The 18,702-nt window shown below is 39.7% G+C and overlaps 1 protein-coding gene across 11 annotated transcripts in view; it reads right to left on the bottom strand.

The window, feature by feature from the left end:
- Window positions 1-18,702, bottom strand: part of LOC117459001 (RNA-binding protein Musashi homolog 2) — a 297,016-nt gene that overhangs the window by 203,042 nt on the left and 75,272 nt on the right. For all 11 annotated transcript variants that reach the window (XM_034099815.1, XM_034099814.1, XM_034099813.1 and 8 more), the window contains exon 6: window positions 769-861. In XM_034099815.1, the coding sequence (XP_033955706.1) occupies window positions 769-861 (93 nt within the window). The remainder of the gene's footprint in view (window positions 1-768; window positions 862-18,702) is intronic.

The raw sequence follows: 18,702 nt of genomic DNA, 5'->3' as shown, positions 1-18,702 counted from the left end.
CTAAAAATGGTTAATATCGTCAGTTAGCTGAGTTTCTTCCCGTTAAGTGGGTACGACACATTAATAGGTTGTTAAATGTTAAGAAGCCCTGAGACACAGTTTCATGAAAAAAAGGTTTAACAGGTTAAAGGGTTAAAGGGTCTCCGTTAAGGGAGACCCCCCCCTGCTGGAAATGCATCCATTGGACTCACTACTTTGTTTAATTCAGGAACACAGTGACATCACTATGTGAGAATGTGCTTCTATTGGCTAGCGCTCCAACACATTGTACATTGTAAGAGCTTTTTGAACATTAAACTATGGAGACATGTCACAGTAGAGGCAGATAATACACATATTAACCTAAAATTAGCATAATAGGGCTTATTTAAGAACCCCTCAGGAAAAAGCCCAGTTTGAAGTGATTGGCTTGCAAGAAAAATAGAGTATATTGCACCTTTGCAATGGTAGTTCTCAAGCCTTTATTGGAAGTAATTAAGATACAGGGGGGTATACCCAAATGTATACACACTAGCACTGGAAATAATATTATATATGTCCCTTTTAATGCTCAAATTCATGATTGCTGTAATGATCTGAGTGTTGGCCATGTGGTCTACAATGTCACTAGTGACAGTGGGCACAGACTGTGTAATTATCAGGTTAGCATATGTCACTCTTAATGATGATATAAATGTCATGTGTACATTGCAATTGTGTCAAAGAGAGCTGAAATGTTGGATAGTGTGACAACACTTTGCAGGAGAAATAATAATAAAACTGTCTTACCTTCCCGAACTGTTCAAAATACTGCTTCACATCTTCCACTACTGTATTGGCTGACAAGCCACCCACAAATATTTTCTTTGTTCTTGTGACCATCTGGAACAAAAAAGGGCGAGAGGAGAGGATTAGCAATGAGGCTTCAAATGCATTGCACAACACCTTTAATGAGGCTTCAAACGCACTGAGTGAGCAGCACCTGTGATATGAGGGAGTGAGGACACATTTTTGCTGAACAGGAATAAACAGATTCACACGAAACATTTTCAAAAACACTCTCGTATTATAGCAAGGTCACAAATACTGAAGGTATTGGCAGGAAAATTACTCTTGGTTACACATAGCAGTTCTGTGAATTTCCCATCACTGGGACATTTCCTATGGAAGCTCTAAGCAAAACAGACCGTCACAGAATGAAAGACATGCATATCATCCCAAAAGTTTTTTTTAATTTTAGCGACACTTAAAAAAAAGAAATAATTGATGGACTTCCGAAAAAGCAAAACAATTAATGAGTGCTGGAAGATGGAATCAGAGTGCATTAAAGACTCATTTAGTTTCAAACAGCAAGAATATTAGGGATTATTACCCACGGCATCAAAAAGGGCACTAACATCTGCTGCTGAGAGCACATGCTAAATTTAGTAGGACAATTTCTCAGGGAAATACAGTAACACTTCAACACTGCTGTCAGTGTAAAATCTGTGAGGCACTATTTCTTTTTTGCACACGATTAAAAATGAAGCTGAACTAATGACATGGTAGCAACAATCTTTTCCTAAAAGTTAGACCTCCGAAACAGGATTTTCACAGGGTGAGGTTATGGCTCTAAATGGTACAGTAATAGTCTTAACTGATGTTCTGGGGTCTCATAATCAACACTAAATGTTTGTACACATACAAATGAGGAAATACATGTATGCCAAAAAATATTCTGAGTTGAAAAAGACGTGTGTATGCCTGCCAGTGTGCAGTTTTATTTATAAATCCCAAATCAACTTGGAATTGTCCACCCATTCATGTAGTCATAGCATCGATGGTGCATTCTGCATTACGCATAATGTTGAGCTCAGTATGTATATGTTTACAGCAATCAGGCTGATTACCTCACAACTTGCCCAAATGGTCCCGACAATCAGTAGTATCATGAACCCTGGGATATCAGTAAATAAATAATAAGGACAGGAATGTAATGATTGTTTGTGCAATTCAAGTCTAATTTACACATTCCATATGGGCAACTTTACCACGGGAGAGGTTTGATGGACAAGAGCCAGAAGCACAGTTTACCATAGGCAATCCTTACTGTCTCCATTTAAATCTATGCTACAGTATTTACGTGGCATATAATGATTTCTGGCGCACTGCTCTGTAATCTTAGTGACAAACAAAAAAGGAGCATAAAAAGGCAGCAGAGAGAGTCACAGCTCTGATCTCACACGGCTGGCAAGAATAAGAATCAAAGAAAAAGAAATGGCCGGGGCAGGATAAACATACTCCAGAGATGCACAGCGAACTATAAAAGAAGGTTGAAAGAGTCTACCTTGATCAAAATGCTGACCGAAACACTTTCAATCTATGAAAGAGGCTTAATGCTGAGAAAAAAGAAGCTACATTCAGCTCGAGCTGAAGTAACCATCTGTCAAGTGCTCTCCAGGTGCACACAGTCTCACAGGCACATCGCCTGCACATATGCACACAGCCTCCCACTCATGGGCCGGATTCTTGCTTCTGTGATCTTCTATGTTTTTCTCATTATATTATATCGTTTAACCAGAAAATGTAATTAAGACGACAAAGAAATATAGTAACACATTTTAGTGGTCTACATTTATTCAGTAGTTTAAATGTATAACTGCAATTTAAACATGAATAACAGAGAGGAGCTCAGCATGTACTTCAGGGCTAAATTGCTGGAAATATGTGTGAGTGCAATACGAACACTAAATCACAAAAGGAAACCGCAAGAGTTTATTCTAGAAATCCGTACAAATATAAGCAGGGATCTTTCACTGAAAATGTGAAATGGGCCAAAGTTGAAATATGCAAATGCAGTGTTTAAGGTAATTAGCAATGGCATTCTGACAATCAATCAACTGTAGGTGTACACTGAGCAATACACACTAGGAATATTGTATGACAGGCTAACAGTTATCAATTGAAATTCTACTTATTAGCGAAACTGGTAATGGTCATGGTATTGGTAACCATGGTAATGATCATCTCAAATCACAGCTGTTAAAGCCCTCTTGAGGTAGACGGAGTGTGGCTTTGATGGAGGAAAGCTGTGACGAGTGTGTCAGGCTTGGTCTGAGATGCCGTAAAATGGGAAGTGTCCAGAAAAACAAACAGTTTTTGTTACGATTACGAATGTTAGTTTTGGTTTAGTTTGCCCTTGATGTATCAATAGCCATTAAACTGTAATTTTTTTAAGAAATGAAGGCAAAATGACAAAAACAAAAGCCCAATTCATTTGTATCTGTCATTCTATTGACTCAATTCGCTTTTGCAACGCATTTTGAAGAGCACCGTCTTTATTTACAGGTGGTGAAATGTCATTGATTATGTGTTGCCAATGCCTTCTATATGTTTTTTTTGTAAGCTATTCTGAACTCTATTGCCCCATATTGGTCAGGATGGTCCTCAGATTGATTGGACTGTTATCAGTTGATATTTGTTTCAAATAACTTGATCGCTGGTCTTTTAAAGGACGACCAAGGATGCTTCAATTTTGAGTTGAAACATTTTAAATACCCATTTGCCCGCACTCTCGCCTTCTCCTTAATTCGTTCTGAGGGCTGAACAGATGGACACACAAGCTCCGCGGCAACGGGCCCTGTGCATGTGTGTATGTTTGTTTGTGTGGCTTCAACTGTTTTGCACAGATATCCCATCTTAAAATTAATATAGCTCAACACATTTACCTATAGAGGATATGCATTTTCTTTTTGTGTGGTCAATTTTTGAGACCTCCAGTTAGGATGATTTTTCTTTTAAACCGACTCATCATAGGTTACTAAATTGCTTACATTTTTCATAAATATAACACTATTTCATGCTGTATGTAATGAGCATTACAGGCTTTCAGTGAAGCTTATGGGAGATTATGCTGTTTTTTGTACTACTGTGCAATGTTTGACAGATACTGGCTATAGACTGGCCAAGAGCCAGAAGCTGCATCATCTACTGCCCCCCGTCCTCCTCCTCCCCTTCCCAACATCATGCCTCAGGCCACAGAGGTTATCAGCGTTGGATGCCGCCTCCGGCAACCCCAAGCCAGACAGCTGCTGATAAAATAGCTGTGCGACTATTTATCAACATCACTCACTTTTATCATTGCCAATCTAGATAAGAAAAAAAAAAGTCAATGTTCATCTCTGCTTGCCTCTCTACATCAGCTGTTTGTCTTGCTTCCCTTCTGGGCCACCCAGTCTCCGGCCATTTTTCGGTGTTGTTCCATCAGCCTACAACCAGTCAAGTTTTCAGCCCCTGTCTTTATACTTTGACATGTCCGCCCAATGGCTGATGGGATTGCTTGAGCCATGGTACAACACAATTACCTTCTCTATTTTTCTCTCCATGGTGACAGACAAGCCACAAAGCCTTATATTGTGTCCCTTAATGGTTATGGTTATACTGTACCATTTGGTGCGAAAGCTTACTAAAGTGTTCCTCAAACAAAAATAAAGTTTTAATACATTTTAACCAACACAAAATATGAAAGCTATTCCCTGATTACTGAAATAGACTGCTGTTATTTTAATTTGGTCAACTACATAACCAAGTTGGTTGGAAGAAATTACCTTGGAATAGAATCTAATTTGACAGAAATCATTTTACACTTTCACAAATGCATCTTCTTGTAATTACATCTAATAGAACATGTGCATTAATCACTTGCCTTCCAAAAAAATGTCTGCTTTTTGAGGCTCTGGTATTACAGTACTTTAAAAATCCTTTTTGACAAGATTTGAATTCACTCTTCAACCCAGTTTTTCCTTTAACCCAATTTCAAATATTCAGTTATTTTTGCACACCCCTAAGAGACAGTAAGAAGAGTTATGTGATAGTGCGTGTGCTTACACATGAATGGGTTTCTAATATCTTGAGGACATGATGCTAACCGTTTCTAACAAGGACGAACCGAACAGAACGACAACACATACATCCCCTAGAAAAAAACATATTTTCTATGAAGAAAAAAGCTACAGATGTCATGCTGCTCGTCACTTAAAGGAGACATATGATGCCCATTAACGGGTTCATTATTGTATTGTATGGTTTCTACTAAGAGATGTTTATGTATGCTTTAATGCAGGGGTGGGGAACCTTTTTCCTCTCAAGGGCCATTTCAATTTTTTCAACATGCTCCTAGGGCCGTACAAATGATTGACCTCTGCTTAAAAATACTAAAATCACAGCCCATTCATTTGGCCTTTCTTTCATGCTGTGCAAAGAAAAAGCAACCTCTTAATCCAGATATCTTACCATGACTCGCGCATGCATGCACGTGCACGGTTGTGGCATGAAGATAGATGTGTGCAAATGTATTTAGTTTCCTATCCATGTGAACATGATTTAAGTATGGGATGGACCCAACATCCTCTTAAAAGCATCAATCTGGTGCACTTTGAGAGCAAAATTAAGAGATCTATGGATACCTATGGATACCTCTCAACATCCATATGAAACAGACCTGTAAGCAGATTTATTTCTTTATGAATATTTTACAAATCACTCCCAAACTATATTTTTTGTTTAAAAATAACAACTTTTTTTTATGCGTGTGTGTGCGTGCGTGCGTGTGTGTTGTGAAATAGCACATTTGGGAGTATTCATATTAGTTTTTTCAGGATGGTTATTATCAAAGTCACTCATGACCATGTTGAATCACTTTGAGAAAACTGATCTATTGTCAGATTTGTGTGTGCGTGCGTGCGTGCGTGCGTGCGTGCGTGTGTGTGTGTGTGTGTGTGTGTGTGTGCGTGTGTGTGTGCTTGTATGTCTTTAAATTCACCCCATTGCAATATTTTAGAATATTGAGCTCCTGGTTTGTTCTTGTGTTAAAAAAGTGGGCTGCTGTGTTAGTTCTGGGAAGAGTATAACATATAAGCCTGTAGCTAGTATTGCAGGATATATTGGGTTTGTTTTTTGGAGACATTTTAGGACTTCTACCTGTGGCAGCAAACAAAATTCAAAGAGCCTCTACACTGTATGTAGCACCTTAATAAATCCATTAGTGTTTTGAACATGCATGCAGAGCCGACACTGCAAAGACAAAATGTGAATGTAAAGTCCCCAAATGGGATCTGAACACTATTTGAAAGGATATGAAAAATAAGAGCAAAGCAGGCAGTGTAAGGAAGAAATGTGTAATATATGTATGCACATCTGGAAATTCCAGCTCTGATCGCTCTAAGCATGTTGTCGTTTCAATTCCATTGAGAATGGCATGGCAATGGCAGACAGATGGTAACAAAGACATGTAATGCTTTTACTGGAAAAGTTGTAAACTGAAACCAATTATGCTCAGAGTAGAGTGAAAAATCTTAATTATTAGATTATAGATCAGTGTCTTCAACTTTTTCTTTGCCTTTTTCTTCTAGAATGGGTTATTTTTGATTAGCTTCGTTGTTATTACATGTACAAAATTGCATTATAAAATGCAAAAAGATCCCTCAAACAGCATGTCGCAAAATAACCATCAGGGGAGAGAACTTTTGCAAATTTTCTTTTAAAATTTAGCGGGATATTTATTCAGCCTGCAGATGTAAATGAGCCCAGCCTTGGCTCACCTCATTTGCATAAAAGTGCCTGTTTTGACGTGTGTTGCACATGTCTGGAAAGCAGTGGAGCAAAAAACTAAAGGTTTCTGCTGCTGAATTTGGAATATTGAGTGAAAAAAGACACTTTCAGAACTGCAAGTGTGTATTCATCCAACAAAAAGGAAGTTCATCTGTGAGGAAATAATACCTAAATAGCTAAATGTCATCTCTTCAGCAAAAAACAAGTGATGGACTGAATTAAGAAAAATAAATGCGGCAGATGTATGTTAACACTTTTGAATAATATCGGTTTACTTAATACGAAGCTGTTGCTGACTGCTTTAATCATATTCCAGTGGACTGGTGCTGCTGTGAGCCATTCAAAGTCAGGAGGCCACAAAGGGAAACAGAAAAGTCAAGCAGTGTGAAAAATAACAGGTTTTGCATTGCTGCTCTCCTTTGGGAGCGCAAGCAACTTTATCATTCATCTTTTTACTTTGGAGCTAGCTTTAGTCAAATAAAACACAGGCACAGATGTGTCTATGCCGGACCTGCTGTGGCTTGTTCTAAAAATATCCATATCCAGACAGACTTACTTTTAATTAATCATTTATAAATGATGTATGGTCAATTCTAGTAGATCAACAAACTCTAAAGATATATTGTTACCTTTGGCCCAATGTATTAAAGGTCCCACGTCATGCTTTTCTGGTTATGACCCGTCCCCTTGTGTGTTATATAGCTTGCTATGCATGTAAACGGTCTGCTGAGTCACAAACCCTCAAAGTACACCCTGTAGCGAGTACAACTCTAACACAGAAAAGACCTGTATGTGCTGCCCCAGAACGCCTCGTTGGGGATTTCTCTTTTTCCATTGTTTACTTCCTGGGTACAGTGACGTAACATAACGTCCGCGGAGCCATTACGTTTGGACCAATTAGCGGACTTCCTCACACACACACACACACACACACACACACACACACACACACACACACACGGCGGGACATTGCGAGCCTCGCTGCTGCGAGCCTCGCTGCTGTGAGGAACGGGACACTGAGCTGGCTCACTGGTGTGGGGTCAGCGAGACAGCGAGACACCGCGGAACTCAGCCTGGGCACACACACAAACTCCCAGCCAGGCTGCGGGTGTGTGTGCCCAGGGTGAGTTCCGCGGTGTCTCGCTGTCTCACAGACGGCCACTGGGCTCACAGGGAGGGGGGGGGGCAGGAGCTCCAACAAGCCGTTTAGGACAGAGTGAATACACATACTATACAGAGATGCTGTATGAGAAACCAATGTGAGTTTGGAAAATAGCACAATATAAATGTAGTTTAGTAGACCTCAACAATGGAATTATGATCAGTAGAAATGGCCATGACATGGGACCTTTAATGTCAATAAATTCAGTTAATGGTTCTTCCGCGACATAGTGACATCACTCACTGCTATTGGCTAGCGCTCCAACACATTGTACATGATAGGCTAAGGGGCGGGAGGTCTCTTAGCTGTTGACCAATCACAACAGAGCCAGCCACCTCTGAGTGGTGAACAGGTAGGTTTTTTTAGAGACACATGTTGATATCAAGATACACGTTTATTGTGTATTCTATCAAATACATAAGGTATTCAATTATAAGAAATAACGCAAAGCTAAACAATCACAGATCAAAATGTGTTTGCAATCAAAAACCGCTGCTTTTGGTTAAAACTAAACATAACATTTTCCATTTATATGACACCTAAAAAAAACTATACGAGAAAACTATATAAGAGTGCAGCATCAGTAAAGCTAACACTTCCAACTGTTCCTTACTGCAGATTGGTACTAGTGGATCTTTAACTCATCACCCACCCTCCCTCCCAACCACACACACACACCATTCTCCGAGCCAGTGCTCAGGCAGGTCGCTGACATCACACATCCAGCTATGATTACAAGGTGTAAGCCTTTATCATGGCCCCCACCTCTAACACAAACAGCTGTAAACACAGAGCCCCATATGTCATTTGCCAGGTATGTCATTTCTCATACCTAAAAATAATGGGACGGAGAGAAAAAAGCCATCGCACTTTGTTGTATAAGCCACACACACACACACACACACACACACACACACACACACACACACACACACACACACACACACACACACACACACACACACACACACACACACACACACACACACACACACACACACACACACACACACACACACACACACACACACACACACACACACACACACACACACACACACACACACACACACACACACACACACACACACACACACACACACACACACACACACACACACACACTAAACAGTGCCTCTGCTCATTTGCATCACTAGATCTGACTCACAAAAAGAAAACACAGCCGATAAACAACAAACAACAGGGCAATCACTTTTGCTTTGGAGGGCACACGGTAGAAAATTGGAGCAAAAGAGCGAGATAGTAAAGCAGGATTAGATCATCAGTGAGAAAAAGCTGAGCGATTAGCAGCAGCGTTCTTTGTCCTGCAGCTACAAGTTGAGGATGAGGGGCCGGTCCACTCCCCTGCATGCCCTTTTAAGCGAAAGTGGCCCAATCTCGGCTCTAGTGTGCATAAATAGATCTGTAATTGCTTATTACAATACAATTAGGGCAAAGGAGATGAGAGAAGGAAAGATGCTTAGTGCAAATGTGGAGAGACAGGCCCAAGTAGCCAGACCCGGGATTACAGTAGCACATGAAGAGAAAATGAGTGCGATAAGAGAGGCAGAGAGAGAGACAGGAAGAAGGAGTTGGGGGGTGGGGAAGGGCTGTCAAGCACAGGGCAGAAGCTAATGATAACTCTGGCTTCAACTTGCACAGACGTCTTTGAAGCCCAGCTCTGATCAGAGCTGTGATTGCCACCGCTGCAGGGCCACCACTCCTATATTAACCTACACTAACAGCTATTCAGTGAAAGTCACAGGCACTTTTCGGAAAAGCGACTTCTGCTCGAGCCGGACATCTGTGGAATGGCCCTGCGAGACGGCCAAGATGTGGGCGGGGGGCGCGCATGCGAGGGGACGCTGTTTGCATATGGCCTTGCTATAACAGTGACAGTCTGCAGCTGAACATGGGGCCGGTTAGAGCTGATTAGCTGCACTTCCCTCCTCAACCCACTACAGTTATGAAGATTGATAGATGCAGCTTAGAGCTGATTATAGGGCCCCGGAGATGCATGGGCCCATACCCAAACAGCGCGTTCACACTGCATTCACAATGAGCACAGCATGCGATCACCAGGCACAGGCCGGGCATTAGGCAAACGTTACAGCAACAAGAGGCAAATAAGAGAAATGGACAATGCCAGAAGGGCTCTTAAGAGCTTTTTTGGAAATCTGAATATTATGCTAATTAGATTAGATTGCTTGTGGCTAAATCTGGGACGTTTGAGCCAGCCCGTTATGAACATTTAACACATTTCCAAGACAATATATCGTGAATATGGCTGGATATCTGAAACTCACTCCAAGGTTATGAGACACAGCACGCCTTCTGGTAGCCGTGGAGGTCTATTTAGCATGCACAACACTGAAACTAATCTTGTTTTGACTAGAGCAAGTACTTTAAAATACAAAACAAAAATAGTGGGAATCCATAGAGCTCGTTAATAATACAAATATCTAGGGTGTGCTCATATCGCACAAAAGTAGGACATTTGCAGGGTGAACAAATCATATGAAAGACCTCAAGTCATATCTAATGTATATAGTAACAAATCAGCTATCAATATTAAAAAGCTTTTTTTTTTTATTTTAAATGGCTACAGTTTTGTTTTTTAAAAGGGGGGGGGGGGGGGTTCTACAATTACTAAGAAGCCTTTCCTTGGAGTGCATACTTTGGAGTTGTTGTCCACTACTTAGTGTTGGGAATCACCATGATACGATATCATAATACTGTATTCACATTACAATATAATAATATAATTGCTATTCCAATATGTTCAGATATGCTGGATATTGCAGTTTGCCAAAGGTAAAGGAGGTAATACGTGTTTTCAGGCACTCCTGATTTGTTTGTCTCTGATGTATCTTTGTTCTAACCAACTTCCTGCCAACCCCTGCTGACCTCATCAGCAATAACGAGTAAACAGGCAAACAGTTTAATTTGCATTTGCAATGTTAACAAGTTATATAATACATAAAAAAACACCTAAACTAGAAAGAAAGGAAAACACCTCAAGGGAAACCCACAATGTATTTCAGAGTAAACGTAACTGTGTTGGCCTAACAAGGCAGCAGCTCAATCATTCAAAATGACAGAACTTGTATGTCAATAATGCAAACTTTACTCACTTCTATGTCAGTAATTTTTCAGTGTCAGTTATTTGTAATTGTATGGACGGAACATGGGGGAACAGATGTGGACCTCATGTGGAAATGTGGATCCTTCCCTTCAATAGAGACAGTGGCTTTTAAAAGCTATATATAGGATTGGAGTGTTCTTTAAACTATATGCCTTCCCATCTACTTTGGGTCTCTGCTGCCCTCTCTCTGTCTCTGAACTCCCAATATGTTGGTCCTCCAGCTTTTTTATTTAACCAGATAAAAGCATTGAGATCAAATCTAATTTTAATGCTGACCTGGCCAAGAAGGCAGCAACGTTACACATAACACGTAACACAAACATATGAAATACAGAGAACATAACTAAGAAAACAAGACGAAAAAGCAGTCATTCACTACAACGTGCACATTAGGACATTGTTGTGTATAATTGTAAAAACTCAAATTAGGTGCATTTAATGTATAGAGCCAAGCTTCAAATAAAGCATGTCATTGGTCATTACTGAGCAGACTTGAGCCAAGCCTTCCAAGGAAAACATCAAAAGTTGGATTTGAAGAGGTGTGCATTGTATAAGGAAAGCCTTAGAGAATCTTTTTGAAAAAGTATTTTTTTAGAATACTTTAAAGGTTTTCCTTTCACACCCTATGTGAAATCAAAAAATGTAACAAAATAATTATTACACAATGAACAATAGGAAGTCAACATTACACACTGAAAAAACTGAAACGTTGACTTTAATTAAATGTATTTCCAACTAACATAATGCAGATATGTGACATCTGTTGAAATATTACATTCAATTAAAGTCAACATTTAAGCTTTTCAGTGCAAAAGAAATACCAGTGACCGTGGTTGTGCAACAGAGCTTTTCTTTCTATTGTAAATTATCTCTCTGCCTCGGCTCTCTTTGAGTGGCAGCCTTTTCAATAAATTGATGTTCCCTTGCATGACCCTTGACACTAACATCAAATGTTAATTTTTCTAACAAGACCCCGGGCTTACTACTGACAGTACTAGAGGGGGAAATAAATGGGATTTTAACTTCCAATTACAATAATGGCTTTTTGTGACAGGCCCTCCAACTACACACCTTACCTCCCTCTCTCTTACACACACACACATATTGTAGGGAAAACATTGGAAAAAATGTGGCTAATGGTCCTGGAACCAACGTATTTGGAAATGTGGAGTGACATGATAACAAAAGGAGGAAGAGATAAACAGGAGATGGTAAGGCCATGTTCAGGTAGGAATATCACAGTTTCAAATATAACCAACGAAATCCCTGACAGGGACATTCTCCGTTGTCGAACTCCATTTCTTTCTTTATTCCAGCTAACATAATGAGTCTTTCATTTGAGGTCATACTGAACAAACCGAGCAACGATGGTAAACAACCCAGCACTTAGGCAACAGAACAGTTAGTCGGAAGACAAAACATATCATTGACTATTTAAAAAATGAACGATTAAGGTAAAAAAAAGTACACATACAGAATCTGACCAATAATGGAAGCAATCGCAACATTTACATTTTGGAGGAAAATGTCAAAAAGTACACCCTCTGATGACTACCTAATGCTGACCCTACACGAGTAGAGCACAATAAAAAGCACTTTCTTTAAAAATATTTTAGGTTTGTGTAACATTAAATTGATTGAAATCCATTCAACTCTGGATATACTTTAATTAAATAGTGGTGGAGTATGATAACTTCATTCATATTTCTTTCAAACATTGTTCTACTTTTAATGTACAATTCAGAATGCCATGCAATAGAGCACAACTGGTTACAAAGAGTGTCAAGAGCATGATATCACTGATATCCAGAAGGCGTTTTTGTTCAAAACAAACAGCTCTACAACATATTGACAGTGTGTTTTTGTACTATTGTTACAGTTCTTGAGAAAAGTCACACTAGGTTGCCATTGGAGCAATTACCGTACAGTAACCGTAACACAGGACCTCTTTAAATAATATAGTTACATTGTCAAAGTGTAAGACAAAAGCTGATTCTAAAGCTGAACAAATGATAGGTAGTCGATAAAAGAGAGAAACAAACTAAAGGTTTTTTAAAAATCAAGTCACTGTTCAAGCTGAAATGCAACTCTTTCTTATACCAGCATCCTAAATGTGCTTCTATTTCATATTCTCATAATCAGAATATCTTCACGTTTTGAACCACAATAAAAAAACAAGCTATTTGAATATGTCACCTTGAGCTCTGGGAAATTGTGAAGAATATTTGTTATAACATTTTATAGACAAAAAATATTAATTGATTGATTGATGTATCGATTAGTTGGGAAAATAACTGGCAGATGAATCAATGATGAAAATAATTGTTAGTCGCAGCCATAATTAATCATGTAACTGGTTTAAGCAGAATTTTACTCACACTGGCAGCGGCGGCATTGTTGTCTGAATATAAATGTGGCCACATATGACTAACTGAATACAACCTTGTTAATCATTTATAAGTAAAACAAACTCCAGGCAACTGCCAAGATGATGGAAACACAATTCATTCTACTACAAAGTTAATTATGCGGTTCATTGTGTTCTAAAAATAAACGCTAAGTGTGCATCATTATGCATGGCTACCAAGGTCATTAGGCATTCAGTATCTTCAGGAACATGAATACAACTTGCCGTTAGCGGTATCTTGGGTGTTATACATGTTCTTGTTTGCCTCCAGTAAAAGAAGACCAGGTTCTTCTCACAACATGGTGTCCATACTTTTTGTAATCTGCATTGGCCACTTTCGTCTGTCAGATTGTAATGACCAATCATAGTCTGTTATTTCACTTAGTATCCATTGGCTATATTCCCTTTCTCTTTATATACATGGATCCCAAACACGGCAGGTATTCCATAAAACGCTCTATGTTTATTATGCATATTTCAAAATATGGAAAATTCCACTTCCTGTTTGATTCCAAATAGTTACATAGTATATAGTCGAGTTATCTTTGACACTGAGAACCATGAACTCGAGTCAAAGGACATGGACACATACTGTACCCTACTGTACTTCAAAATAAAATAAATTGACTTAATGTGTTAAATGTACTAAAAAAGTACAGCATAGTGTGTTCATCTGCTTTTATAATATAACACTTTTGTGGATACAATATAGCCAAGCTTGAATACGTTTATAGCAGGTACTTAAAAGTGAATACGCACATACCAACAAATGACGTTCACCCATCAATTTCTGTTTAATTGTGCCCTACATTTACATAGCTCAACTAAATAAATACAAATATAACTAAATATGACAGTAATAAATACAATTTTAAAGGTCCCATGTCATATTTTTCCGGTTATTACCCGTCCCCTTGTGTGTTATGAAGGTTTTTCTGCATGTAAACGGTCTGCAGAGTCACAAACCCTCAAAGTACACCCTGTAGCGAGTACAACTCTAACACAGAAAATACCTGTCTGTGCTGCCCCAGAACGCCTCGTTGGGGATTTCTCTTTTTCCATTGTTTTCTTCGTGGGTACAGTGACGTGCCCATACCGAAATGGAGCCGTTAGGCCACTGGGCTCATAGGGAGGCGGGGACAGGAGCTCCAACAAGGCGTGTATGACAGAGAGTGAATACACATACTACACAGAGATGCTGTATGAGAAACCAATGTGAGTTTGGAAAATTGCACAATATAAATATATTTTAGTATACCTCAACAATGGAATTATGATCAGTAGAAATGGCCATGACATGGGACCTTTAAGTAAAAATTATATTTGATATTAATTGGACACTAGTGTACCATTATTTGCTCTAACACCACTACGCTCAATATGGCTACACTCATATGCTCTATATTATAGACATTAAAAACAAATTGTATTGACTATTGAATAAATGTAAAAACTATTATACATGACCCATCCCTAGTAGACATTAAATTATATAAATTGTCATCAACAATGAATAAGTTTGTATAGAGATTTAGTCATTGCATTTTACAGTAAATATTGTGTTTTTCTGTATCAGTCTGCTAGTGTGGCAGCTACCTAAAACATACAGCATCTCTTCCGGTTCATTGTTGTGCTTTGTCAACACATTTTTCACCCTGTTTGTAGTCACCCCAGAAGATGGTTGTGGTCCACATAATTGATGTAATTAATGTTCATCATGTCGAGTGTTTGCTGAACGACTTCTAAACCCCTCTCGTCTCAGGAGGAGAATTGGGCGAAGCATGAAGCACTCAAGTTTTTTTGTCATGCTTCACGGGAACCTAGAAATGAGTGGAATAATTCTCAGCTCTTAAGCGTGCTCAGGAGAGCTCAGCAGCGGGGCTCGACTAAGTCATTCTCCATGGCGTGGAAAGCTCCCCGGGAAATCCTGAGCGGCCAGCGTCCAGTTACCTGGACACACATCCGCCCACCCCACAATACACCATCGTTTAGCGGGAGCTGATGCATGGTAGAGCAAGCACAATGATCCTGACTAGATGTCATGTAAAAGGGGAATGTTTACACTCTGTCGCACTGTGCCTGTCGGTGTGTGGCGACGCTGCAATGCCTTGTACTGTCCTTGATGCACCTAGGAAGTGCTGACGGGGGGAGAAAAGCTGAGAGGAGGAGAAGTTAAATCTTACTTTGTGCGGCAGGGGATATTTTGTTCTCTCATCTCTGAAATTATATAAACTGCTTGTGGCTAGTGGAGGCCTCAGCTGTTGTGAAAATAGGCCTCAACTGCCTCACTCCCTAACAACCCACTCCACATCTCCGAATCTCACATCTCTGCCCCTGAGCGGTGGCAGAAACAAACAAAAACCTCCTGCTCTCCACTCTGTGTCTGTTATTCATTTCCTATGAGGAAGAGGGCCCTCTTAAAAATATTCAGCCGCTTTAAAGTGGCATGGCACACTGACCAGGCTATTTTCTTTGATGAGCTCTAGTCCTAATCCTTCAATGATACATCTTCTTCCAACTCCATCACTCCACTGGGGTACCCTACGGAATAGTTATTGGTTGAAGAGTCTGCGAGGGGAAGAAAAAAGGGGGGAATTGCTGGTTTTTCAAAGCAGCTCTTACACATCAGGTGTATAAATTAAGCTGTGTGACACTATGGTCAAATGGATTTCTGCACACGCACCTATAACATGATGCTGGGCCACAATCGGAGCCCCCAGCCTTGGCTCAGCCCACCTGCCCCACCTACAGTGTAATTCACTCTCCAGCTAAAGCCGGGCAGTAGGCCTGACCCCCACCGCTCTTGCCGTCACTTACTGCTGACCTCCAGCGAGGTGCCAATGAAACATGTCCATTGAGTGGTGAGCAGAACAAACTGCCTCACCTGGCCCCTGCTGACAGCTCAGCATTTCAAAAAGCAGTAATGGATCAACACCGGTTGATCGCCGCCGTGCCTCTGGCCTGAGATGTGCACGGCAACAAATGCCTGCACTGAGGAGGAGAGGGGTTCATTTGATACTTAAAACAAGTCAAAATACTGATTTAGGATGCGATGAACAAAATAACAGAACGAATATTCAATAAAGTGCAAATATGGTGACAGGAAAATGTGTTAGTTCCTTTTGACGCATTTTGTATGAGACATTTAAAAATAACCAGCAAATGGTGCATAATCTGCATTTCCAAATCTATCCATAGTTTAATTAAAATAATATTTAGTAATTGAATAGAATAGGACTTCAGGTCCTGCTCAAGACATCAGGTCACTAATCCCATGATCTTTTAGTCTGGTTTTTTTGGCGAGCATCTCAGTTTACAATTGTCTGTCCATCTGTTGCATCCAAGTCAAGTCATTGACTTCAAAGTTTGGCGCACCTTTCGTCAACAGTCACTCTTTTTTCTAGTTCTACGCCTCTATTTCATAACAGCTGCCCAATGTTTTAAAGGAAACTACCATTTTTAAACCCACAATACAATTTCAAAATATTGAAAAAAGCTTTGAATGGTTGTAGTGCCTTTGTAATAAAATATTCAGGATGAGTGCATAATCAAACTGCTAGATATGTCAAGAAAAAAAGGATGTTTCATTCATACTGCTTTTCTGTAAGTCTATTTTTTTTAAGTTTACACTGTAAAAATATATTTTATTAAAGTAAAATACAAAAGAAGTGTTCTTGCTGGGGTGAAAATAAAGGTTTGTTTTTAATTGGAGAAAATTAGGTTTCAATATAGATTATAACAAAAGTGTTAACAAAGTGCTTTTGCAGACGGATTCTCTCCTCGGTCATTAAAATGTTCGCAGCTACAGTGAGAGCTGAGATCCAGTAATATTTAAACAAATGAGAATAAAGCACCAATTTCACAGGGTTATAAAAGCTTATTAGAGCCACTCTGATCTTTCGCTACCTTTGCTTCTCCGATTCAGTGAGAAAATTAGTCTTCATGTCCCGCAAATATTTTGACCTTTAGAAAATGGAGCCAGTGCAACTGCAATGCTCCCACAGATGAACGATTCTTATTTCAGAATACACTGTTTCTCTGTCACCTCTTTCTCTCCCTGTCTGTGCCTTCTCAGCTGTGCAGCGCGACGTCATTTACATAAGCGCACGTGATGGAGCAGGCAACCGGAGGACCCAGACAGACTCATAACAATCCGCTCTGCATCTGACAGCTCGTCGTCCGTCGGGTTAAACTCCAGCTGTAGTCCGGCGTCTGACTCCGTTGGTACCGACAAAACACACGTCAACAATTCAAGCGTGAGATATACGAGGGTTGGGGTGTGTGTGAGATTAGAGTCCATAGCATGAGTCTCACGCTCAAGACGGGAGGATATAGCCCTGGGCCATGTTCCAGATTTGAGGGGGTTCCAGGTGTTACTCAGCACAGTTCTCCAGTTTATCAATCCGGATTCATGACTGAGGGTTTGACTTTTGCTTCGAGTAAAAGAAAATGCACAATCACATATAGACAACTTTGACACACTGTAAAACTTGCTAAGACAATGAGTAATTTGTGATATATACATATTTTTTTATTTGATTGGTTTTGATTAATACTCGAATCTGATTGGTCAATTTGGACACTAAGCGGTCAGTTCTTTCTTGATAGCAGGCCATTTCTAAGGATAGCAGACCATTGCTAAGGACGCTCTGATCAAGAGCCATATATATTATTGCCTAAATTATTCTTACAGAAAACACCAAGAAATATTTTTGGAATATTAATTTCCACATGTGTGGAAAGCAGGAAAATGTGGATGCATTATGGCATAAGCAATAAAGAAAAAGAGAACAAGAATAAGACTAAAAAACAACACTAGGGAGGGGAAGAGGTTAAAAGACTCCGAAGGACAGAGAAATCAGCGGAAGAAGACAGACAGGAAGTAAACACTTAAGGGAACACTGTATGGGCTCTGGCAGTGTTTAAAGACTGGTTAATGGAAAAGAAAATGTGAACTGACTTGGACAGTTACAGAAAACTTCGATCAGTGCTGCCGTCATTTTAAGTTACATTGAGCTGCACTTCAAGCCGAAGGAAGGCAGTAGAACAGACTATTTGTTCTTATAGGAAACAATACAATCATTTTAATTTGCTGCATGTTATCCCTTACTTAACGAATACCCAGCACTGCAAAAGCTTTGAAAAAATGGGAAGTGGCTAGTATGGATAATAAATTGTATTACGCTAGCTACCCAGCAGGAAGCTGGGGTCGACATCCCGATTCATTGATCAATGCAACCAAAGTGGATCATGGTTCGTATGATATGTCACGAAAAGTAATTTTAGCATTTTTTGTGTGGACTATCATCTAGCAACACGACTCATAACTTGTATGTACGAGCCCCTGCAGTGCAGAGCCTTTGAAAGCAACAAATCTACTTGGTTCGGTTAAGGAAAAGATTGTAATTTGGCTCAAAACAA

Source organism: Pseudochaenichthys georgianus, chromosome 14 (genome assembly GCF_902827115.2).
Source record: "Pseudochaenichthys georgianus chromosome 14, fPseGeo1.2, whole genome shotgun sequence".
Taxonomy (NCBI): domain Eukaryota; kingdom Metazoa; phylum Chordata; class Actinopteri; order Perciformes; family Channichthyidae; genus Pseudochaenichthys; species Pseudochaenichthys georgianus.
The sequence above is the reverse complement of the archived record's forward strand: the minus strand, read 5'-3'. Positions and strand labels throughout refer to the sequence as shown.